Genomic DNA, 27,157 nt, shown 5'->3' with positions numbered 1-27,157 from the left:
TCTTTTCTCAGTACTATCTTCTATTTTTTTTCTTTTTGGTTCAGTTTGAGTCCAGTTTCAAGAAGGAAACACCAAATTTCAACAGAACCGCCACACAAAACCTCTTAAGATCTTCTACGTGTCTTACACTAATCATGTTTGGGTCGTCTCTGGATCAGTTCTGATCAGTGGATCAGTTTGTACCAGAAATGGTTTATCTGTGGTCTGTTTTCTTCCAGCACTGATATAAATATTTTGTACCTTGACGATGATGGGAAGGAGAAGCAGCTGTCGTCAGGAACAAAACTGAAGCATCTTTTCTTCATTAGATGTTTTAATCCCTACGTCTGGCCTCACAGTTGCGGTGTTTCCATCAAATAAGAAACAATTAAAATCAGATGTGAATAAATTTGTTCACACAATAAGTCAGTAAAAAACATCATCGTCCAACTACTTCCCGTTGCTTTCTTCATGTTTCTGCCAGTAGTAACATCCGGCTGTTGATCATGTGACTGGTCTGATGCAAAAAAAGTGTTAAATTGCATCTTTGCGAAATACACAGATTTTGATGCAGCAAAAAAACCACCTCATCCAAGCGCAAAAACATTTCATTAAAAATTCTGCAGTTTTCCAAAGTTGGCATTAAGCAAATTTATTTTCATAGTTCCAGTTTCTGCATTTATATTGTCAATGGAAACGCAGCTCACAATTCTAGGTTGTCTTCTGTGGTTCTCAATAATGTCTGACCTCTGGTGTGGTTTCATCATCCGGCTGTTGTTTCTTCGTTGTTGTTTTCTGTTTTCTGCAGATTGTTTGTTGCAGCAAAGATCCAAACAGCAGTTAATGATGGGAGTCTCAGCGGCGCCGCGGACACCAGATCCCGTCTTTGTTTCCTCTGCGGAGGCTTCGGGCTGGACGCTTCAAACCGGCATGAAAAATTCATCAGCTCCATTCAAACTTCTGCTTCTTTTTTATTATTTCTGCATCATTAAAGGAGTTTTTATGAGCCTTTTGAGAAGAACCAGAGCCTCTGGCAGGTCTTTTTGTGTTTAAAACCAGAGTTGAATTTGATTTAAAGCTGAGTTGGAGACAACAACCCGAGCAGATCACACAAGCACAGAGAAACAAGTCTCAGAGGAATCAATATATGTCTAAACTAGCAAAGATTTCAGCTTCAAATGATCAGAATGAACTAACTTCAAATAAGATGAAGGTTTAAATCTGAACCATCTCGACCCGTCTGCAGCTGATGGAGTTTTCAGAACAACACGGATCCATCCTCTGTTATCCCGTCTTTATTTCCACTGGAATATTTTCCCATCAGCTCAACATCAACCTGAGATTCTGATCCGAGGTCAGCGGCGGCTCCTGTTTCTGTCTCTGTTTGTATTGGTGCCCACAGCTAGGAGGGGCCCAGGGCCCCCGAGGCCCTCAGGTGTCGATATCTGAGCGACAGGAAGTCGCTGTGTTTCAGGGCGAGGTAGAGGAGGAGGATGAAGGACAGCAGCTGCATAAATACGGCCATCCTTCTTTCCTTCCCATCAGCCACCTCTGCTGCGGTGATGCTGACACCTGATCAGGTCTGATGTCACCGCGAGCAACAGAGAGCCTGAAACAGAGACGGGTCAGAGCAGGTCCAACGGGACGCACCTCCAAGGGTTCAGGGACGAGCGAAACGGAGAAGCAGCTACATAAACAGAGAAACGATGGAGAACACAGCAAACAGCAACCCGGCACCAGGATCCAACGTTTCCATGTGTTACTGTTGATCTCTAGGTGTTTTACTGGGATTCTTCCACACGTGTGAATTTAGTAAACGTGATCTCTGTATAAATCCAACTCTTCTCTGAAGGCCGCAGAGGTTTGTTAGAAACCATTGCTGAACAAACAGCATCATGAAGGCAGAGGAACAGCAGACGAGATGGAGAACGTTGTGGAGGAGTTTAAAGCAAACTTAGAAGATTAAACAAAGCTTTGAACATCTGATAGAGCGCCGATCCATCATCGGAAAATGGAAAATATTTAACACAACTCCAACTGTACAAAGATATGACGGCCCATCAAAGCAGACAGACTAAACAAGGAGATGATTACTGAATTTTTCAGACTATAAGCAACACTTTTTTTCAGTACCATGACTAGTTTTGTGACTCATAGTCAGGTGTGACTTCTATGTTTTTCTTCCTCTTCATGATGCATTTTTTGACTGATGCCTTAAATGTAAGTTGATACTGAACCGAGGATGAAATGTTTCCGCCTGCAGCCATGAAAAAACGTGATCTGCACATGGATGCTTGAAGTACGTCCAGCAAGGAGAGGTCAATGGTGCCGATACATCTCCATGCTTTGATAACTGTCAAGGAGATAAATATGAAAGATTTTGCAGGCGGGGCTTCTTGGTGTTATCGCTTCATGCAATGTAATCGCCTCTCTGAGAAATGGATACTGGTGTGTCAGAGACTGTCAGCAGATTTCCAAGCCAAAGGCAACAGTTTCTGTAAGGTCATTGAAAAGAAAGTAACTAAACACAATGTGTTACTGGAAGCTTGTCAAAGGAGATCAGAAGATGGAAGAAATCCTGTCAGAAATAAAACTGAGCGACTGAAGTTGAGTTATTGCACAAAGAAAGGTTCAGATGTGTAAAGCGGCTCAGCGGGTCGAATGCACAATGAATACTGACAGCAGGACACACAGAGTGACGGAGGGAAGCAGCTTCAGAAACACTGAAGTTTACAGAAACTTCTCAGATGCCACTGAGATCTTTACTACTCAGACCATCAGAGTTTTTGCAAAGGCGACAGAGCAGAAGCACAGGGACATCAGGTTCCTGAGGGGCCCCTAAGGGCCCCAACAACACTCATTAACACCCAGATGAACATGTTTTTCTTTAATTACAAAGCGTTTTAGTTTCTGCAGGCAAGTTGAGCTTCGTCAGATAAACGATGAAACAATCTGAACAAAGTTTTTTTTCAATATTTATCCCATCTCTTGTTGTCCAGGGCATAAAAACACATCAGGATGTTTTAATTTCATAATTAAGTGATTCTGAAGTCTGTCAGCTTCATGTGAAACCACCACAGAAACATTTCTGTGGGTTAAAAACAGACTGAATGATTCGATTTACAATTTCCTTCGGTCTGTAGGTCCTCAGAAAACATTTACTCCAGGAAATAGACATGTCCCCCAGTCTTATTATAGCTTGTTAGTTTTTAAGCTGCAAACAAATCCTTTATTTATCCAGGTAAGGTATAGAATAAATAAGCAGTGCTCTTTAGATCTATTATTCTCTAACAGTGTTTAGCATTTAAATGTATTTAATAAACAATGTGAGCTGGATTTAGAGCAGAGTTCTGCAGACTGACTGTAAAATCTCTGACCTCTCACCAGAAGTCCCAGAAACACTCTTGTTGTTTCCGACTTTAATCACAATTTGATCTCCTGCAGCTTCCTGACAGATTAATCATCTCCTCGCAGCTTCAACACAAATTAACCACCCAGTCCTCGTGCTAATTTTAACCGTAATCCTGCCGTTGATGGACGCAGCCGTCGGACCTCTGAACAACTTGGAACAACTCGGAGGGTCCGTGCTGTTTGGATTATTTTGGATTAAGATGCAATTCCCTTTTTAATCTCCCTGCTTGAAGATTGAGCAGTGACACTTGGAAATCCTCGTCCGGATGCTCAAACTTTCTGATCACCGCTTTCACTCACCCCAAACCTTCTGTCAGAAGATTATCTGCTGTCGAGGATCTGAAGAACTGCTCTGAACATGAGCGTCTGCTGCTGCTTCTGGTCTTTGTCTGATCTGATCTGATCTGCCGTTTCAGGAGCTCCTCAGGGCTCCATCTCCATCTCAGGCTATTTTTATTTTAGCGTAGTCCAGGCCTGGTAGACTCAGCGGATCCAGAAAATTAATGCAATTACCTATTTAAGAGCAGGTGGACATAAAGGAATGAATGTTTAAGTAAATTTGAAATGTTAACAAGTAAATTATTCAAATGAACACAAACCAGACAGTAAAATTTGAAGCATTTAGATGTAGTGCCTCAGAAAATTTACCAAAGTTTTAGCTGAGAGCAAAACATTTCAACTCAAATGAATCAAAGGTTTCATACAGAAAAGAAAACATTCAAGTATGAATCCCTTTGTTTTCTGCTGTATTTTATTATATTTTACAGATTCCTTAGATTAATTTTCCAGTGTGAGCTCAGATATGATGTAACTGACAGTAATCTTCATCCGGCTCTCCGTCCTCTCCGGCTGAAGCCGTCTGCTGCAGCAGATCTAATTTACTTTTACAAACAAACTAATCAACGTAAAAGGTCCAGTTAGACGTTAACGGCCCGTTAACCGCGGCTGCAGCGAATGTTGTGATCAGGAAAAGGAGCGAAGGTTACAGAAAGGACTGGAGACGTCCTGTAAAGCAGAACGAGTTCAGCTGAATGAGATTTATGTCCTCTGGTTCTGGTACTGAACAGAACCACAAACAAGAAAACATCTAATTAAAGGAACATTTTACTGATGATCACATCAGGAATCTGTTTCAGATCTGTTTAAATCTGAAACCTAAAACTGGCTTAAACGTACTCAGAAACAGCAATAATGTAAGTGTATTATGGCTGCAACTAATTATTTTTTTAGTTATCAATTTATAAGCTATGAATTATTTGATTATTCAACTTTTAAATGAAGAAAAAAATGTCAAATTCTGCAGGTTTGTCATTTAAGCTTTTTTTAATACAAAATTAGGAAGAGATTATATATATATATATTAATTAGAAAAGACGCAAGTAAATAATTAAATTCCTATTTTAAACAAGAAAATAAACATTTTATTTTCTAAAATGCAACAACAGCATTCATTTAGTGTATGTTTGGTCATTTGTAGCAAATCTGCAGCTGAAAAGATATTTCTACAATACTTTTAAACTCAGCCCTTTATGTTTGATTTAGTATCAATAGAGTGTAAAGTTTATCTGTTGATGTTTTTTTATTAACCAATTAATAATTGGATAGCAATTGGAATTTTTTACAGAATATGAATCAGGTTAAGTTTAAGCTGCCACTTTAGGAGGTTCGGGTATTTTTTGTACAATTTTGGCCTAATTGTTGCTCTGGATGTTTTGTTCTTTCAGAAATTGGCCCATTTTTCAGTCTGTACTCCGATTAGCTATTATTCCATTACTAAATTAGTTGACAATAATTTCAATAATCAATTCATCGCGATTAATTTGGCTATTCTTAGTCCAAATTTCTCTATACATTTTAAATGTTATTTGTGATTTTAGAAACGTATTAATTTATGTAGTTTAACATTTTTATCTTATTTGAAGAAGACGACTCTTTAGGCCTTTCTAGAACCTGAACATGATTCTCTAGAGCAGAACGGATCGCCAACATTTTCCACGGAGGAGTCATGTCCCCAGCTGACCCTCACTTGGGGCCGGCACCGGTGTGACCCGGTGGAGGAGGGTTTGTCTGGACTCACCTGTCTGTGATTATACAGACACCAACTCATGTGACTCCTGTTGGGTTTCTGAATGGACCCAGATCTACGTCTGATAGATCTGGGTTCATGGAATCGGTTCTGATGGATCCGATTCTAGAAAACTCTCCAGAAGTGAATGATTCTGACCCAGTTCCGGTCCGCCCTGCAGCATCAGCTTGTTAATGCATTCTGACGTCTGCAGCCGCTCGTCAGGAGAGGCGACACTGATCCAGATCGCATCAGCCGGGCCCGGGGCCACTGAGCATGCGCAGTGTTGCTCCTCACAACACTCCCCCGAGGGCTCATTTATTAAACAACTGAATGTGTCCACTGTTAACACACACCCACACACACACACACACACACGCAAACACACACACACACACACCCCTGCATGGAGTCTGTCTGATCTCTGAGCTGCTGAAATAAAATGTAAAAATCTCATATTTTATTTCTTTGATTGCTGGGATAAAAGTTCTGGTTCTGGTTCTTAACATCTCAGTGCTACATCTGCTCCATCAGACTCTGATCCTCATCGGTTCTGATGCTGTCAAACCGGATCGTCTTCAGCTCCGTAATGAGCTGCGGGAATATTCATCACGTGCTCGCCTCGCGCGCGTGGAGCGCTGACGACACGAAGCGGGACAACATGTTTACTGTCACTGGCTGTTAACCGTTAATGGACCGGGTCAGAACCAGGACAGGCCCTCTGATGGTTCTGACCCGGTTCAGAACAACAGGTTGGATCGTGAAACCATGACAACGGGCCGTCAGGTGATGGATGTTTCAGGTGAGGTTTGGTCTCTCAGCTGATGATCGCAGAGGTCACCAAACTCAAACCTGATTGGCTCTGAGCAAATGATGGAGGGAAGATTAGGAAACAATTCACAGTAATGAGGAAAACCAGAGAAAAATGTTTTTAATTGACTGATTTCAATCTGCAGTCATCGTTTAGTTTGTTCATGGGAACTCAGATCATTCACTGTCATTGATCTGCGTAATCTGATTCCATTATCAGCTTCTAATTAGTCATCAGACTCTGAGGCTTTAGCTGACCTCTTCCTCTTCATCATCTTCATCAGCCCCTATGATGTGTTAGAATTAGCCTGTAGCAATGCCTCAGATCAACATGAGGATATCTGTTTCACTTAACTGGCTATAAAAAGTGTTTCCCTCAAGAAGCTGCAATAATTATATATATATATATATTTAAAATATCTGTTATTGATCAGGTTCTGAATCACAAAGGGTTCTGCTGTTGCTGAACTAAAGAACACCTTTAGTGACAGACTGCTGCATCCTAAATGCACAAAGAAGCACTGCTGTAGATCCTTCCTCTCAGACTCTGTAACTGATCCCATCAAACTCAGTGTTTACATCCATGCTGATCTGCACAACTTTACTGTTGCACATTTTTTTATTGTCACTATTGGTAAATAGTCTGTCTTTTAATGCTCAATATGCACATTTTGTACATTTTTAAATAAAAAAAAAATACATATGTATTTGTTTGAGTGTCTTTGCTGTTTTTATGTGTTGGTTTCTAATGTGTGTGAGTTTTATGCCGTCCTGATGTTTGAACCAGTCAGCCCAGAGCACTTCCTGTTCACGGTGACTGTAGTTTGTGTAAATCTGCCTCTCTGTTGCTCTGTGATGAACAGACATCAGGAGGAGTTTGTTGGTTTGATGCTGCAGGAGTCAGAGTCTCAATCAGAAACGAGCAGCGTTCCTCCTGCAGCAGCATGGCGGCTGCCGTTTGGTGATAATACGTCAGTCTGCAGAGAAGCCTTGAAGCAGCAAACGGTTTCTGTCTCTGATGGAAGATCTGAACCAGCCGGGTTCTTTCAATTCAAGCTGCCACATGTCTCAGACTGAACTAGGTTTTATTCAAATATCCATTTAAACATCTCAATCCTAGTTACAACATCTGAACAGAAACCTGCTGCTGTTCTGGTTCTTCTCTGCTAACAATAAAATATAAACTCTTCCAGCTTTCTGGAAGCTTTTCTTCAGAAATAACACAACTGCGGCTGGAGATTAAATGGTTTCTAAATCAGAGGAGCTCCACTTTCCTTCCAGCTTCACCTACAGCTCTGATTTACAGTCTGCAGCTCTGGATTAAACCATCGGAGCAGCTGCTATGACTGATGACCTTCTTTGGAGGCATTCAGGCTCAGTTAGGAACACAGGACTCCTCTTATTCAGGATTTAGAGATGATTGATCAAAGACTCTGACTGAACCTAATCAAGCTCTTTATTTCACAAATTTAGTTTAAACTCTAAATACAACAACTGATGGTTTTTAGGAGTTCAATCCCGAGGAAACCCCCAACAAAAAAAAAAATAAAAAATCTGAAGCCTGAACACAAAAAACAAGACAGGAAACTTCTCTTAACTATTGAGAGAAATTTGCTACTCCCGACCAATAGGTGGCACTATGGTCAACGTCATCACATTTTGGATAAATTTTACACCATATATCACGTTGTCAGAAAACTTTCATTATATAATAAACCGTGGATGAGTCTGCAAAGATCAAGAACTAAACAAAGACTAATTTTGCTGATTTTTCTTTTTGATCCATCTCAAAACATGCAAAGCCATTTGGAAAACTCTCAATAAACACAAATTTGATTATCTTATGGATTAAACTACATAGACCAGTGGTTCTCAAATGGGGGTACGTGTACCCCTGGGGGTACGTGGAGGTACTGCAGGGGGTACGTGAAGCTTTTCAAAATATCTTTAAAAAATCAGTAGGCTCCTCATAATAAGTCTTGGGAAAAATTATTTTGTAAAAAGTTCGATAAAATATAAATGTGTGTTCATGCACTGAATTTTATATTCAGTATTTAGTTTCAATATCCTTTAAAATAAAACGGTTTGACTGGTTTTATACCTTCCTGGTGGTCACCGTCTTCTGTTTTTCTTTTTTGTTTTACCATGCAATGTTTGTAATATGGATGTATTTGTCAGGTTCACTGATATAAGTTGTTTGGCTTTAATAAATCAGACAGTGATTTTACAGCACTGTACCTCTTTTTTATTCCAAAAATGTTTTGCCCGTGTCAGGGGGTACTTGACTAAAAATATATTTTTAAGGGGGTACATCACTGAAAAAAGTTTGAGAACCACTGACATAGAGGACAAATCGCAGGTTTTTAAAAATCACTCGATAAAATTTTTTCTTTTGCTAAACGATTAGTTAAGCAAACCTAAAACATGGTAACAAGTAGCTTCGACGTTGTAGTAAATCCAAATTGTTCAATGTGCAATTTGGATTTCAGTTTCTATACGGGTTATGTGGATGGTGTTCTTTTTCTTAGACATTAAGTCAACATGTAGAAAAAAAATAAAAATAAAAAACGATTGGAAGTTTCCAAACCGGACCAGTTATAGAAGTTTTAGATTCCTTTAATACAAAAACTGATTGGATATAAAGCTGGAATTTGTCTTTTATTATCTTTGAATCTAGTCTCTGCAACTGTATGGATGTTATCTTAGTTTCCAACACGTTATTGTAAACTAACATGCGATAATTGTTTCCAATAATCCCATGATTATTGGAAACAAATAAACTTTAATAAATGACATCAGATTTATATGGCGCTTTTCAGGACACTCAAAGATGCTTAAACATCTGGATTTATTTTACATCTTTTATTAAAAAAACATAGATACTTTGAATAAAATAAACCTTTACAGACATTTGTTCACTGAAAAACAGTCGTAAACCCATGAAAGACTCAGAACCAGAACCTGGACCTGGCTTCTTATTCCTGCAGTGTCACGCCAGATTAAGAGCATAAGGAATCTCTAATCTGGACTTAGAGTCCAGCCTGGGTTTGAAAGTTCACTCTGATCCAACTCAAGTCAGAACAGAACCGCTCTGATTCAGAGCTCAGAGGAAGTTGAAGTAACCAGCATCATGATGCGTTCAGGTACCTTCCGCAGATAGGAGAGCCTGGAATTGTGGTTTTAGAGAGGTCCAGGAGTACAATGAGGTGTCCACCTGCAGAATCAGAACCAGAACAACCTGTCTGTAACCTGCTTTGCCTCTAAAATAAAGAACACAACTTTCAAACAAAAAAAATAACAGGGTTACCATGACGACATGTCTACGGGCGAGGTCGGGCCTCCTGCAGAGTTCCTGCAGATGCTTACAGAGCTGCTCAGGGGTCGAGTACAGGTACTGATCTGGGACAAAAAGGAGGAAGTCAGTGGCGGTCCCAAGACAGGGACTAGGGGGGGCCATAGCCCCCTCTTGAAAAATTATGACCACCCACAAGAATTATGTTTATGTCATAGAAAGGTATAGAGAGTCACCTTCTTCAGTGAAGACATGAATGGAAAACCCAATAAATAAATTGGTTATATAATTTAAATATAAACATATAATTATTATTATTTTTTTTTTAGCTGTGAATTCACACGTTTTCTAATGGTCTAGCTACCCATATGAACATTTTCTGGGTGTCCCACTGCAGGAGTGGCAGTAGGAAGAGGTCTGGTGTTGCAGCCAGAGAGGTAGAGCCGTCTCAGGTGTGTTTACCTGGGAATATTTCAGGATACACCAGAGCCTTTGGACACAGAGGGAAACATCCACAGTGAACTGCTTCCAACCTGAAACATCCCAGAATCATCATTCACCAACATTCATCAACACAGTCAGGCAGAATCGGGCTTTGGATCAGCTCCATTAACAGGTCAAATTTAATACTTTATAAGACTTTTCAATGTCACCTTGAATTAAATTTAAGACCAAAAACAAAGGGGTTGCTTGGGGAATCCTGCTGTATTACAATTAGGCATAACAAAAGTAAAATCTGTTTGTGGCCCTCAACTTTTATCACTTGCTGTGTGTGGGATTTCACACCGAGCGGTGAAGACTTTCGTCTTTCATCTCTCACTGTCAGTCCTGTGAGAAAAAAACTACATATGAGATTAAATAATTCTTTCATGACAAAATTTAAGACCTATGATAAACGTATCTAAGACAGACTTGAATTTTTTAAATTAAATTTAAGACATTTTAAAACTTTAATTTGAGGTACATGTATTTAAGATCTTTATTCATTCTGAGATCTTGGTTCTGATCCTTTCTGGATAATCTCTGAAGTCGTTTTTCCTCTGCTCTCTGTGGACGATGTGTTCAGGGTCTGGGTTTTTTCACGAAGATCTGGACTTTTTGGAGTTTCGGTGAGAATGCAAACTAAAAACCAGTACTTTAAAAGAACAGCTGAGAGCAGAACCTGGACAAGGGTTCCTTCAGATGCTGATCTTGGATCAACACACCAACCCAGCTATCCGATCAGAGCCGGATCCTGCTGGCTGCAGGGCCTTAATGAGCTCTGCTGATGATCCGGATTCATCAGACAGAACCAGATTCAGACCTAATGAGGATCAAAGTGTCAGCCAGGCCTCAGGCCCACATGATTGTGTTGTTTCCGCTCCAGAACCTCTGACAGCTGAGCCTGACTTACGGGGAGCTGCATCCTGGAATATCTGGAAGCGTTGGGAGAAAAAGCAGGAACGATCCAGAGTAGGAACGTCTACAACAGCTTCTGGGTTCCAGATGTGCAACACCGCAGAAAACCAACAACTCAGTATAAACCCAGCATGCATGGACCCAGTCCTGGTTTACATTTATAGACTTGTTTTACACTTACTTTTTCAGTTGAATCCAAGATACATCAGTAAAGGACATTAACATTTTTCATACAGGAGACCATATTTTTACCCAAAGAATAGCTTCTCGTTTCTTAAGCAACCGTGGCCAGAGACACTTTATAGAAAATATGTTAGTTTGTTTAAGAAGGGTGGAATCATTGACATCAAGCAGAAGAAACATCTACAAAGATGCAGAAACTACGAATCTTGGACTGAGAATTGTCCAACGTATTATTAAAAACTGGAGGGAAGGTTAAAGGGTTAAACAAAATATTAGGGTGATTTTTTCTGAATCACCCTAATAATCTGAATTTTTTCAGCTGTATCAAAAATGTTTGTTTCTTTGTATCAGTATAGAGTTAGATCTTGCTACTGTGCCAAAACCTTTTTTTGACGCAGGTTTGTGTGTAACAATTTTAGAAATCGATATTATTATTCTGACCATTAATTGGATAAAAGTGCCTCATTCTGCAGATTTCTCATTTAACCACTCAAGCTTATTTAATAAAATATTGCAAATATATCAAAAGATGCAAATAAACACATAATTCAGTTAACTTTTTAAATAATAACATAATAATGTTGTTGCCTAAAATAGAATAACATAGCATTCTGTTAACTTACACTTAATCAATTACTAAATTAACTGATGATTATTGGAAAAAATTATTCATCATAGTTAATTGACTAATCATTTTTGCCCTAGCTGTTCTATACTATATTATTATTATTCATCGTTATTTAAAAACTTACATTGCCACTCCGAAGAACTCGTGCTTGGAGGTGGAGACAACGACGTCGGCGTCACACAGCACCTTCAGATACTGGTCCTTACTGGGCAGGAAGCCCCAGTTCAGGATGTTGGACTGGAGCAGCTGCTGGGCGGAGGAGAAGATCTCTGTAGGAGGAGATCACAGCTTCGTCATGTGAGGAAGGTCACAGTGTTCCTTTAAACTGATTGGCTGAACTTCCTGTTGGTTATAATTTGTGAAGGATGATGAATGCAAAAGATTGTCTGATTCTATGTGACTAAAATCTTAAAGAAACCGAGTGATTTGACTCTTGGAATATTATTTTTGATTAAAAATCAATAGAAACATTTTCCCCTCAGCCTTCAGTCTGCTAACCTTCCTCCTCCTCCTCCTCTTCCTCCTGGGCTGTGATGATCTTGCAGGAGGTTTATGTTGGTAATTAGAGGAAGAGGACAGTTTGATGAGGACAGATCTCTCTGATTAAACCAGCAGAGTCTCTAACAGGTGAAAGTGATCAATACGCAGAGCTGTTAGTGAAATCACTCAGCTCCTAATGTGATTGGCTCTCGGCTGATTTACCGCCGGCTGTTTGTTCTGCACTAAAACTTTATGATCCAATAACTCAGAGTGGGCTCGGCCCGCTAAAACACACACTCATCAACACACCATCACATCGTTATTAAAACACTGAAATTCACCCGGAGGAGACACACAGACACCGGAACACAGGTGAACACACACCTGAACCGACAGTCCTGAATGGTACGAACAGCAGCTTCCAGCTCCATGCAGTTCACTGTGTGTGTTGAGCAGGTGAGTGTGTACCTGGCACATCGGTGAACGTCTCTCCCAACACTGACAGCTGGAAATCCAGTTGTTTTTCCTTCAGTTTGATCAAAGTGTTGAAGAACAGCTCCGGGTTCTTGTCATGTTCCCTTTAAACACAGATGGCAGGAGGTTTTGTTTGGACCATGAATTCAACCTAAGTGCAATATTTTGTTGCCTATATATATATTTTTTTATGGCATTCTCAATGGCCTATTTCTTTTTACCCCCCCAAAAAATCCAATTTGTGCCATGTCCTATAGTGGTACTACGTCGGATACGTATCCTGCTGTTATTGAAACATTTCCAGTTTGAACAGTCATGCCGCATTTCAATAACTTTTATATCATTGATGTGAGAGATGCATAATTCTGCACCAGGCAGGATTATATAATGTGTTTGACAGATTCCTATTTGTTAATGCAACAAATGAGTCTTCTTCACCTTCCCCAAGTTAGTAATGGAGTCCCACAGGGTTCTGTGCTTGGATCTGTTTTCTCTACTATAAATGTGCTTCGAATTTAAAAAGTGGAAATATGGAATAGATTATATTTTGTAAAGCTAATGACATTTTTAGAGCTGCAACTAAGTATTATTTTAGTTACCACTTATTCTGACAAAAAATCTGCACATTTTTATTTAACCACTTAAGATTATTTTATGCAGAATTAAAAACATAAAAATGCAACAAACAAATATTTGTATTTCTTTTTAAGTAATAAAAATATTTTATTGCTTAAAATTCAATAACTCAGCATTCTGTAGTTGATTATTTGTACCAAAAGAGGCATCCACAGCAAAAAATAAAAACTAAAAAATATTTCCAACATTAACATAAGAAAAAGCTCAGGCCTCTCTTCAGGATTCAGAGTTGATTGACAGAAAAAGAAGGTTGTTAATCTTAAATGCAAAAGATACAAAAAGAAAAAAAAATATGACGAAAATATTTTGTACAGTTCCAACTTAATTACTGCTTTGAGTGTGCTGTTCTTTCAGCAAATTGACTTTTTGGTGTCTGTATACTCCAGTTAATTAATTAATTTGATTATTATTTTAATAGATTAATCACAACTAATTTGATTGTTTCAGCTCTAGATATTTTATGTTGATTCATGCAGATTGACACTTCAAATCAGTTAATTAGGCTATGACTGAACGATGAAAGGCTGGATGAATCAGTTCAGTTCAGTTCTGCTTGTTTCATCCTGTATTCTCAAACTATTAAGTTTGCAGCAGATTGTGAAGTTTACTGGTTTAATATGTTGGTCCACACTTTCCGGGAGGTCCTGCATAGCGGCACAGAGCAGCAGCAGATCGGGTCGAACCAGAACTCACCACCTATGAGGCCACACAATGTGTAGAGGCTTCACCTGGTCCACAGGTATCAGAACGGTTCTGGGATCAGATGATGGATCCTCCTCACACCTATGAAGTCAGAACCAACAGCTGTGATAACCTACAGGCGATCCGACCCAGTGAGCTGATCATGTGATTACCTCGACGTCTGCTGCTGATTGGCCTCTGCAGAGCGGTGAAGACGTCTCAGTTTGTGTTCAGGCAGCAGACTGAAGACAGAACCAAAACCAGAATTACACAAACAGAACCCAGACAGACAGGGACAGACAGCAGGACACAAGCGTCTCCAGGTCAGTCTGTTTCTCTGAGGACGCTGGAAAACAGGACTCAGTGATCCATTTGAGGAATGAGCAATCTGACTGCAGGCAGTAAAACCAATCAGCTTATTGATGATCACAGTGATGATGTCACCTCTGAGTCTGATTAAAGATGAAGGTCAGCGACCGCCGAGGCTGCCGGGGTTTATAATCGGGGTAATAATCAGAGAGGGACGCCGCAGGGAGGACAGATCACTGAGCAGAACATGTAGGGACTGCAGAGTCTAAACTGCAGGACTTCAATCCAGCAGTTTGGGTCTGGAGAAATCAGAACTCTCTCTAGCTGAACAGAAACAAACTGATGTTTGTATGTTTGGACCTATAGAGGAACGATCCAGAGTCAATGTACAGCTTCAGTTATTACAGATAGAAACTAGAGATCAGGTCTGAAATCTGGGTGTAGTGAAGAACTCTGACCTGAACCTTCAGAGTCACATAAAGACAATTACAAAGCCAGTCTTCTATCACCTAAAGAACATTTCCAGGAGACACCACAATACATTAAAGATCTGTTGCTGTTGCATCAACCTTCCAGACCTCTCCGATCTTCTGGTTCTGATCTGCTCTGCATCCGCAGAACCAGAACCAAACATGGCGAATGAGCATTCAGCTTCTATGCATCACAAATCTATAACAAACTTCCAGAAAACTGTAAAACAGCTGAAACACTGAGTTCCTTTGAATCTAGGCTAAAACCCCTACTTGTTTAGAGTAGGTTGAACCATTATAAATGAAAAACTGGCCAACATATTTGATGTGTTTGCTTGATGATGGCATTTGATAAAATGAAATGTTTATTTCTTGTTTAATTGATTACTGCATTATGTTTTTATAGTGTAAAGCACTTTGAACTGCCTCGTTGGATCAGAACTCTTTTGCACAGTTAATCATCTCTGACTTCACATTCCACTCTGAACATGTAGAAGACTGAAACCAGAACCAGAACCAGTCCCCATCCCTCGCTGCAGTGGGGCAGTAGAAGAAGGAACACTCAGCTGTTCGTGACATCCTCATTTATCTCAGAGGAGTCGGGGTTCAGCAGCAGCCATGATGGATGGAACGTCTGTCTCTCTCAGCAGGACTCGATTACTATTCAGTTACAATGAGAAGCTGAGTGATGGATGGAGGTTGTCGTTACGGCAACCACAGACACGCAGCTAAGGCCCTCACACAGCTGGCTCCGCCCACATTTCATGGCTTGAGGCTGAACCTGAACAAAGCTCCAGAAATGAGAGGTCACATGACACAGGACGTTTTATCTTAAAACTCAACAGACCAGAGCTGGGCAACAAATCAGTTTTAACAATTTATCAAATTTTTGATTTGTTAAGATTCATGAGAGGTCTGAATTTTTTGCCACTACACTCCTTGGGTTTCCAAAGTTCAGGATGATGTCAGCATGCCCAGGGTGGCCATCTTGTTTGACAAGTATGTTACACAACTTCTTTAAATTCGGGTCAAATCTATGATGAAAGAATCTGGCTAAGATTTAATCTTTGGAAAACAAATATAAGAATACACTTACAGTATTACAAAAATAAAATCTTAATATTACCAGAATAAAGTTGTGACATTATGAAAATTAACTTGTAATTTTATGAGAAATCCAACATGAAAAATAATCTCATAATCTTGAATTGCGTCTTTTTTCTGCCAATATAATGACTGTATTCTCATAGCCTGGCACTAATGCTCCATCATACAACTCACAGAAGGGATGATTGAAATAAAAGTCACTTTTTGAAAATATTTTCAGGAATTTTTAAGTTCTTTTTTAGAAAAAAAAGCGAGAAGAAAAAAGAAACCTCCAAGGTTCAAATCTAAACACAGAGCGGGAAAAATGACTGAATACAAAAACACACAGATTTCTCCTTTGGAACGACTGAATGATGCCAACATATTTGATATTTTTATCTGATCCAATTGTGCATCCATCTCTCTTGAAAACATTATAAGCAAATCTATGAAAACGTAATTGTAATCTTAGATGTGAGGAGTTCATTTTACATTTACTGATCCAGATCAGAACCACTTTTTGATTGATATGTTTATTGATATTTTTGCTTACTGAACCAAGGTGTTTACATATACGAGGATGCAATTAGATTCACCATAAACGTAGTGTACACACCACTAACTTCAAGCTTCATATTTTCAGAAACAAACATGTAAAACACATAAAAAACTAACACTAATAATAATTAAAAAAAATAAGAAAAATACTGAAACAGATACAAAATAAGTAAAATATGAAAAAGGTGTTGTGAGGAGTTAGACTGATGCAAGAAAAAAACGACATAAATTTTTACCAATGGGAGTGTAGATCAGTGAAGCACCTTAAACCCACCTGCTGACATCAGGGAACTGGACCGGGTAGTTCAGAACCACACACTTTGGACGGATCAGCCTGTCCAGGTCTTTGGGTCTGTGGTCTGGGATCTTCTTCATGAACGAGCCGATGGAGGACAGGAAGGACTCCATGTTGAAGCGGGAGTTAAAGACCACCGCATCCGACACCAGGCTGCAGAACCCAGAGACAAACCCGGTCAGAACGACAGAGGGGACAGAACCAGAGAACCCGAGGACGGGTTGGGACACTGATTGGACTCTAAGTGCCCCATCAGACGTCTGCTAATGATCCCTGCTGTAATGTGGTTAGAGAAGACGGAGCAACTGCGGCTTATTGATGAGCTGCCAGCTGATCAACAACAATCAGTTTTACAGTCAGACAGCTGATCAATAACCTGAAGTACTTTAATTAGACACAATCAAGCAATCAGATTGCTCCTCGTCACTAACCAATCAGAGGGCCTTTGCATTGTCAAACTGAGCTCAGCTTATTGTGATCAATGATCAGTCGGGTTGAATGTGTTACTGGGATTACCATGAGAGCACCTGGTTGTATCCGTACTGGAAGTCTCGCTCCTGGTCTTTACGGACCGGGTAGACCAGCTGGTTCTCATGGAAGTACAGGACCTTCTTCAGACGGGCCAGATCGGGTCGGAGAGCTACCAGCTCACAAAGGTTCAGAACCGAGCTGCTAAACAAAACCCTGTGGAGAAAAACAGTTGAAATAAAATAAATAAATAAATTCATTTAAGTAAATGTATATAATAGTAGAGAAACAAAAATCTCCTACTGGTCTATAAAGATGAGGAAACAGTCTTCTTGTGTAACATTTCACAAGTTTGGGGCAAACAGACAGGAAGATATTTGACTCTCTCTCCCCTCCGGGTTGTGTCTTTTCACCACTTTGATTCATTTTGTACACTAATGAGTGCCAGGGTCAAAACAAGGGCAGACACTAAGGATGGACAAAAAATGACTGAAAAATGTACCATGGTATAAGCATTTCATATCAATTGATATTGATATTTATTGATTTATTTGTTTTGTTTTAATTATCTGAAATACTGGCAAACTGGAGATGTGACCTTTCTTGTTTTATCCACTGTTTCTTCTCTAGCTGTTGACATTTTCTCCTTTCAGTCCATGCTGTTGTTTTTATTTTTAAGCAGTTATGAAGCACAGTGGTGAAACCTGAACGTACTGCTGAGAGAACTATTTATTTTCCTTGGTGGTGACTGCCTGAACCCAAATATAAGGAAGACTGTAGGTATTAGGTTAATATATATGTTAATATAGATTATTAATATATAATAATAATTATTATTATACATAATAATATATATTAAGGCATATTTGGCATCTTAGGTATTAAAATAGAAGTGGTTATTGTGATTATGTGTTTTTAGAGGGGATATTTTAGCTATAAGTGTTCGTGGTTCTAACCCCCACAAATACCCAGGGTCTACTGCACTGCAGGGGGACTAAAGCTGAAATTGTAAGACCTTCAGATAGTTTCTGTGTATTATAAACAGAGATGAAAATGTCTCAGAAACTTTAGGAATATTGGACACTGGTTCTAAAAAGTAAATATAATCAGTTTTCTGTAAGATCTCATCAATACAAACAGACACTAAAAACACATAAACATGTTGTTTCCAACACCATTGTTTGAATGTGGATCATCCGCACCAGGACTGGACCCCTGAGACGATCAGTTCTGGGTCTTCAGGTCACACTCATCCTTATAGCTTCTCTAATCTCTGGCTGTAGGACCTTAATGTGGTTCACTGCCTCTGGTCTGGACCCAACTATTGCTATCTGTTCTCAGAAACCGGATTGATAAAAGCCACGAGTTGTTTTTAGCAGAACAGACACAACATTTGGACTCAGCTGATAAAAAAAAACTTACATTAATTAGTTTGGTTTCAGATTTATGCATCATGAGGTCCACAATTGCATAGAGGTTCTCCTGATCCAGTGGTTTTTACTAGAGCTGCCTAATATGTCAAAACATAATCATTGCTACATAAATGTGGGTAGGAACACAATGGCAAGGACTGCTTGGATGTAATATTTGGGAGGACCCTGAATTTCTTCAGGTGAGAGGAGTTTCTATAGTTAATCACAACAAATATATATATATATATATATATATATATATATATATATACATACAGTATATATATATTTACAGTACAAACATCTTGTGACTCCCTCAGACTAGTCAGAGATGAACTAAGACATCATCAGAGATGAACTTCACTTCATCAGGAAGTGAAGTTCCTGATGAAAGCACTCAGAGATCTCCCACCTGTGTCTGGTTATCTTAAAGTTCAGAGCAGTGATGGTTGCCGCTCATGTTGCTGTGAAACCAGTCTGGGAATGAGTCAGCAGCAGCAGCAGCAGAAGCAGGGACAGAAGCCTCGCACATGAAACTGTTCCTGTTATCCCCCATCAGATCAGCAGCATCACACCGTCTGAAACCAGCAGAAGACTCTTCTGCATCCTAAGCCTCCAATCGAGCTCAACAGGGTATGACCTAAAATCTACTACAGACCCACACCCATAAATACACTGACTTCTCCTCAGCTTTTAACCGCATAGTACTTGCGTTCATGCAAACTGGGGTTTGTTTGCACAAACAGACCCTAGAGGTTGTAGTTTTTATCTGATGTACTTTTATCCTCCATTGGTGCCCCTCAGGGCTGTGGCCTTGTAACACTTTTATTCATTTTATACATAAATGAGTGCCAGAGTTGAAACAAGGGCAGACACATCATCAAGTTTGTTGATGACTCTGTTTGTATCTCTGATTACTCTGATTGATGACCAGAACTCTGATAATGAGGTCATGTGAATGCTCATTTCTGGCGATTAATGTCTTAAAAACCAAAGAAATGTTATTTGATTTTACAAAGATACCGTTTAGTTTTTATTTGGATTCTGGAGTCTACCTGAGGAGTTACCTGCATGATGTCACATGTGTGCCTCTCACCTGTATGATGAACAGACAGGAATGGTCTGGCTGAAGTACAGAGCTGCTGTTCTCGCTCTCCAGTGCCATTTCTTGGCCGGCAGCGTGAAGACGGAGCATCCATCGACGTTCTCCTTCAGAAGGTCGATCAGCTGTTTGTGAGAGCCGCCATAAAACGCTTCGACCAGCAGAACGCTGGAGGAGCCGCCGACCTGATGAGAGAGGTTAAAAGTCAGCAGGCACATTCATCAATATGTGAGCCAATATATATATATATATATATATATATATATATATATATATATATATATATATATATATATATATATATATATATATATATATATATATATATATATATATATATATATATGAAATCTGTGAGGTGAAGAAGTAGTCCTAGGTACACGTCTCTTCCAAAGGTATACGGATTTGAAAGGTTTTGTCATTTTCCAGTGACAAACTTCTGTGATTTTTTTATTGGGATTTACAACACAATAAAAGCTATGAAGTGGGAACAAATTAGATGTTTTGCATATTAAAATCTAAACAGAGGAATAGGAAATAAATTCAAACTTCAGATGAACAAGACTTAGAGCTCTAACTGTGGTGAAAAGTGATTCTACAAGGGAAGGCTAAACACAAATGCACACCACACTTTTCATGTATATTGTCTTTATCAATCACACAAAATACATTAAAGTTTGTCATTATGATGTGGCAGAATGAGAAAATGTTCTGAAGCTGCCTGAGCCTACATTTCTAGTTTATAAATATTTTTTATCCGTTTGTTGTAATATATTAATCCTAAATGTTGTGTTTTCATTAACTGTAAGAGGAAATTCATCATAATTAGTTCACATTTATTGAACACAACTGTATCTTTCTATGAAATTTTAGCTCAGAAATTGATCTTTTTGTCTTGTAAAATGCCTTGAAATAAAGTTTGTCATTTATCTCAGATTCTGATCGTGACCTGTTCCGTCAGTGATTTTTCACCTAAAAAGAGTTTGTTTTCAGCTGAAAACTCCATCGTGAGTCACCGAACGCTGCGTCATTATTAAGAACTGATCTGAAAGTTGAAGGAGAGTCTCATGAGAACAGCAGGAACACCAGCCTACGGTGTTTCCACAGTCTGTAAGAATTCGGCGACATTTCCACAACACGGCTCTTCCAGCCTGACAGGAATCCCCGTCAGCTGCAGAAACACAGAGCAGCTAACACGGCGAGGGTCAGAGGTCGCAGCAGACACTGTGCTAAAGTTACCATGCAGCTGAAAAACCGGCCTGATGGAGGCAGAGTGAATCCTCCTTCTTTCAGGCTGTAAAAGAAAGCCTATTGTTGTGCAGCCAGTTAACTCTGCAGTAACAAACCACAGTAAAACCCAGTAACATCCATCTATTTGCAGCACAATGTGTCCTGATAGGATCCATTATGCTGCGGGAAGGTTTACGCAGCCGGCGGCAGGAAGTGGACAGCTTACGGTCCCCTGAGCTCCCCTGTTCTTCCTCTGAATTCCCTCCCAACCATTTCCAGTCCGTTCCTCCATTACCCTGCCCACAATGGGAGCTAATGTGGCTGCAGCAGCACTCAGCGCTCGCCCACACGCGGCTCCATCAGTCCATATCTGCTCGCTGCCACTCATATCAGGAGAAGGAAATGAGCTGTTTCTTCTGCTGGAGACAGATACCAACGAGCCTTCTGCCATGCAGATGTGTCAGAAAGACAAATCTGATTGGAAACAGAAGCACAATGTCAGCCTTTGTGCTAAAAATGGACCAATCTGTTTCCTGAATGCGTCCAAATAATGTGAAATATGAAAACGTGTCAGGAGGGCTGATTAACTACGGATGGGCGACCTTTTGGCCTTCAGAAGAAAAACTGACGACTCGTTTTTCTGCCCCGGCCTCCCAGTGAACAGTTTTACTCCCCAGATAAAGAAGGTTCAGACTCCTGCAAAGCCGACAGCAGCAGAAACCTATTAAAACTAAATATCTGACTGAAATAATTCAATGTTTTGTCTCTTATTAACTCCTCAGACAGATGTCAGGATGTGAGCCACAGGCTGCAGTCTGGTCTGCAGCCTGCCGACAATTTAACATGGCAAAAATTAAATACACAAAGATGGGAAACTTAATTAGTGAAAAAGCTAGAAAAAAAAATTACATTTAAAAATAATAATTTTGAAAAGGTTTTAGAATTTTATCATTACAATCTAGCAATCATGGAATTCCATTAAAGTAGATTTGATGGTCATGTTTCTTCACACAAACATGAAAATATATAGTGTGATTATCAACATGTTATTGTTTTACTAAGTACAAAATAATTATCTTCTTTGATTCTGACAATAGGTATATTTTCAGCATATTTTCTACTAATTCCTTTCCTTGTGTGTAGAAACAGATAAACATTGAAAGATTTAATTTTTACTAGTGTCAGGGGCAAGGTGAAAAAAATCACAAGAATAAAGTCATAATGATAAGAGAATAAAGTTATAATACGAGAAAAAAAATCACAATAATCTGAGAATTAAGTTGTACAAAAAAAGTGAGAACATAAGAGGAAAAGGACAAAAAAACTGATAGAAATATAAAAGCATTGAATGTACATATATTTTTCTCAATATATATACCACTACAAATATTTTCCAAAAGATTTAAACATGCATTTGAAAAAAAAAAAGACAGAAAGTAAAATACAAGAGCCGAAAAAAAAAAAAGTCAAAAAGAACAAGAATCGAAAAACGTTAAAAAGTATTTAGATTTTGTGGTAATACTATGATAATTGAACCAGTTAAAGGATTAAATCTCAATAAACTCTGATGAGATTCGGGGCAGTCGGCCAGACAGGCAGGCAGATGTGGACAACGAGGACAATGGAAAGTCAAACCGCTCTGAGCTGCTTATTGATCAACCAGACAGGAAGTGTGTTAGTAAATGTGAAATCAATCATTCCACCTTAAATCAAACACAACCACGGTGGGGGATTCCAGTTTAGACACCTTTCCTCCCACCGCCTCGAACATGGAAGGCTGCAGACACACATGAAACAAAGGGTTAATGTGGGCGTTTCCCCGGCAGGGAATCCCCCCAGCAGCTGCAGCGCCCGGGCTGAGTCAGCACCGCACCGCGCCGCCTGGAAACCAAACGGTGGAATCTCTGGAAACGCTTCTCGCCGTGTTTGTCGTGAATCTGTGGGCGAGTCTGCTGCTTCATCCACGGTGACGTCCTGATGACTTCATGCCATCTCAGACTCACCACCACCACCACCAACATGTAGGTCACTCCAACTAATATTCAGCAGATTTAGGACCAAGATAACTCTGTTATGTCTGAGACTGATCTTCACCTGTCTGATGGACACAACGTGCAACAGCTTCACCAAACTCCACCAACACCAGCCAGAGAGGTAGCCAGTCAAATAAGGCTTATTGGTTCAGGTCACAACACTGGAATCTGAAGACAAGACAATGATATCCAACCAATTTAGAACTGCAATGTCTGGTCTAGACTAACTACAGTAGACTAGAACCAACAAATTGTGTCCAATCGGATTATCCACACCTTGATCAACTTGATTGAAATTTCATTGCTGTGCTATTATTCACCACAATATTTTAAAACCCAAAGACAGGAAAAGCAATAGACCGTGGAGTAGCCTTCCTGGGTGGACAGGATTGGCATGAACTAAAGTCTGTGACCCTTTCCAACCGAGACAGCTACCAGGACCGGGAGCTGAAGCTCAGGATGGTTCTGAGAAAATAAACAGACGTATGCTAAGAAAATCCAAATTATGCAAGGAAGTCCTCGAGTTTACATCAAATCTTTATTAGCTAAAATAATTTGACAGTCGTAGAAGTGACACGATGCCACGACAAGATTGTTCTGACCATGCAAAAGAGTGACTCAGGTACAGCGGACCTCCGACAAGCAATTTGTGGAGGTAGTGATGTCTCACCAAATGTCTCAGGTACAATTTGCTTCATCAGTGAATATTATTTATTTTTATTAAAAAAATAAAATAAAATAACAATAATTCAAATGAGTCATACATTAGGTTTGGGAAGTTATTTGTGGTAAACCACAGAGAAATTGACGTTAATGACCGAGGGTCTGATCTGAAAAACTTCTAAATACGGACTGCTAAACTGCTTAGTGCAAAATATGAATGTTTGTCTCTGTCTCCACAGATATAAAATACAAACTTTGTCCAGTCAAGTGGAGATATATTTAGACTTAGGCATGATAGTTGCAAAAAAGCTAGCAAGGGAGCTAGCAAGCAAAGTTATGCTAGGAGTAAATAACAGTATGCAATAAAGATGTGTGAGTGTGACTTGGCAGGATGGAAAAGTCCCTCAAGACAAAAAATAAATAAATACATAGAATATATGAGATGAAACAGTCCTGCAAAAACAAAACTTAATAGCTGTGATTAACATATGAAATGTCAACTTACTTTTTAAAATGGATTTACTACATTTAAGGCCTTAATTTTAGATACATGAATTAAAGACTTTTAAGGATGCATGGACATCCAGAAGTCTATAATTTCATAAAGCTGACTGTATGAATAAAGGAAACATCACAAAGTAGGTTTGGAATATATTAGTCTGACACATTCCAGTTTGGTAACTCTTCAGATAGTTATGGAGCACCACAGGGTTCAGTGTTTAGGCCACTAATATTTAAACTTTTTGAATCAAATCAATTACTGCTGAAAAAAACTTTCTGTGAATGTTGCATAAACATTCACAGAATGTATATGCAACATTATGTGCATGTTTTAGACTTTCTTAATTATCAGAAAGTCTAAAACATTCTACAAAAACTCTTTGGTCTATTCAACAAGCTGCATTAGAAAAACTTTAATGAACTGGAATAAAATTAAACAATCAACCTTCACGAGTCTTCATTATGAATGGGTACTGTAAAAGTAAAACTAACTACATTGCAGAAACTGCAGCTTCACTGGAGAATCCCCGACATTCACTACCTTCCCCATCCTCCTCGCAGTGTTTCTTTGCAGGCTGTGCTCAGCCGTCCCGTTGTGTTTGTGTGTATTAACAGTGTGAGATGATGAAATGTTGCTGAATGAATCAGCAGCCAGTCCCCGTGTTATTTGAAGGCAGAGTTTCCTGATCTGCCTCAGCTTTCGAATCGTTCTCACTCTGACGATGAGCTTCTTTCATTTGACTCTCTGACACTTCACGGCTCTCTCGAAGGCGGATATCTGACTAAAATCAGTTTCTTTGTACACATCACATTATTGTACTGGTTTCAGGAAAGATCAACAAGTCAGTGTTGGCTCAGCATTAAATGTCAGGGGGTAATATTTCAGCTGCCCTCTGCTGAAACAAGGAACTTTCAGCCGTATGAAGATCAATAAAAACCAACATTAATGAACTAAATAAGTCAAGTTTGATGAGTCTAATCCAGAATGTGGGAAATTTAAATACCATCATGTTTTCTGAATGATTATTAAGAGCATGAAGCCCACATTTTTCACATCAGCATCCCACAGATTTCAGTTCATAATGACTCCTCTGCATTTCATCTAAACAAAAAAAGAACAGCTGGAGGTCAATCATGCTGATATAAATTATCGACATGTGCATCACAGTGAATTCCAATACCATTAAAACGGCATTTACTTCAGTAATTTTAATTAAAAACAGAAAGTTATTAAATGTAAATTCTTTGAGCACAGATTTATACATTTCAAGTGTTTATGTTCATTTTGATGATTTCGGCTGATAAGTAACAAGAATCCAAAATTAGCCATTAATTATTTTTTTTGTTTTTAATTAAGTAATGTTATATTTATGTTATGGTCCATTTCAATTTAGTGGTCAAACTAAGACAAACTAAGACAAAGTCAGTCAAACTAAAGTTTCATGTCTCTTTAGTAACGAGACAAGGTAACGAGACCACAAAAGGTGAAAGATAAATAAGCTACCAGCTCACAAAGTGCTGTATTAAAGCATGTTAATTGAAAGTTGAGTGGAAGGAAAAACTATTTTTGAAAAAAAAAAACATATAGGCCAGAGATGTTCAGTTTTTTAAACTAATTTTTTAAAGTCCAATTCAAACCTTGATTCTTTCAGGGGAGTGTCTGAATCATTTTTAATAACTCTAGGAAATCATGTTATAAATCTTTATTTAGAACCTTTGCTCTTATGTCTAAATAGGAAATAAATTAAAATGTATATCAAGTATTGCAACATAAGCAAAGTAAAGTGTAGTGAATACATATTTTTCTGAAACAAGCCAGTCATTTATACAGTAGTCAGTTAGAAAGGTATTATATGGTCATTATTATGAAACTGCAGGGAACAACCAGAGCCTAAATACTGGCATGCTATGACTCCTGATTACACGACTCAAGTCTTACACTAGGTGTTTTTGACCTTCTTAGACATTTACAAACCTTGAACTTTAACAAACTGCTCCAAGAAATTTTAACCTATCGGCTTCAAATGTGGTCAGTATGCAGTTAAAGGACGGGGGATCAAAAGTTTGAGCATGTTTAGTGGCAAGTGTGGCATACGCGCCAAAAAATTCAAAATGCTATAATTTTCACATAGAAAGACAGAATTACACTAAACTCTGTATGATGGATCCATGTTGGATGCCCGATGATACTTTGTAGTCATCTGTTGACATTGTCAAAGCTCCTCCCTCTGAGAATAGGAAGTAATTTTTTTCACTTGGAAAGATCCATCTCTGAATTTTGACCTTTCTGAAACTGTGTCAGAAGTCAGATATCAAGATGCAGGGTTCCAGAAAACTTGCTAAGCCAGGTGGTCGGGGCGCCGAGGCAGTCCACCGGTGGCCCACCGTGTTTTTGTATTAAAAGATGTTAAGTTGACAACTTGCATGATGAGGTTAGCGCTGGTTGGTTAACCACTAACGCTCCGGCCAACCGGGACCAAATACATAAACTTTGCAGGGAAGACAGACCCACATGCTGGGCAGACTGTAAAATATAATTCTTTGTTCACAAAGATAAAGCGTTCTCACCGCTCGCTCAACACACCTCTGAATTCCCTACTACAAGTTATTCCTGCAATTCACATAGAGCTGCGCAACCAGAGCTAACGAGCGGGTTTTAAACTCTTACCTTGATTTCTCCAAAGAGACATAATTCCTCACAGTAAGTCTATGTAAATATCCATGCAGGTCAGTCTGTGTCCAGTTTTGAGTAAAAGGAGGCTCGCGCAATCTGCGCTGAGGTAAAGCAGTGGCAGAGCGCGAGGCAACGCGCAGAGGAGTCAGCTGTGTCATGGACCTTACCAAGCTCCGCCTACAACCAACCCATGTGACCGCAACTCTCACAAACAAAGCCTCACGGCGCGTTGTTTCTATGTAAACATGACTCGATTAGTCCATCATTTCTACCGGATTTTCACAATATATCAGCTACTACAATGGACAGAGGAACTAAC

General features: G+C 39.2%; 1 protein-coding gene across 1 annotated transcript in view; it reads right to left on the bottom strand.

The window, feature by feature from the left end:
* gtdc1 (glycosyltransferase like domain containing 1) overlaps window positions 1-27,157 on the bottom strand; it is a 32,596-nt gene that overhangs the window by 1,929 nt on the left and 3,510 nt on the right. Inside the window, exons 2-11 of the mRNA XM_023337644.1 lie at window positions 19,732-19,922; window positions 17,272-17,439; window positions 16,735-16,908; window positions 14,211-14,279; window positions 14,050-14,139; window positions 12,715-12,824; window positions 11,891-12,035; window positions 10,020-10,090; window positions 9,573-9,664; window positions 9,413-9,479 (exon numbers count right to left, since the gene is read on the bottom strand). Coding sequence (XP_023193412.1) covers window positions 9,413-9,479; window positions 9,573-9,664; window positions 10,020-10,090; window positions 11,891-12,035; window positions 12,715-12,824; window positions 14,050-14,139; window positions 14,211-14,279; window positions 16,735-16,908; window positions 17,272-17,439; window positions 19,732-19,922 — 1,177 coding nt within the window. The remainder of the gene's footprint in view (window positions 1-9,412; window positions 9,480-9,572; window positions 9,665-10,019; window positions 10,091-11,890; window positions 12,036-12,714; window positions 12,825-14,049; window positions 14,140-14,210; window positions 14,280-16,734; window positions 16,909-17,271; window positions 17,440-19,731; window positions 19,923-27,157) is intronic.

The sequence above is a fragment of the Xiphophorus maculatus genome, chromosome 7 (genome assembly GCF_002775205.1).
Source record: "Xiphophorus maculatus strain JP 163 A chromosome 7, X_maculatus-5.0-male, whole genome shotgun sequence".
Taxonomy (NCBI): domain Eukaryota; kingdom Metazoa; phylum Chordata; class Actinopteri; order Cyprinodontiformes; family Poeciliidae; genus Xiphophorus; species Xiphophorus maculatus.
Note: the sequence above shows the minus strand (reverse complement) of the source record. Positions and strands in the feature narration are given on the sequence as shown.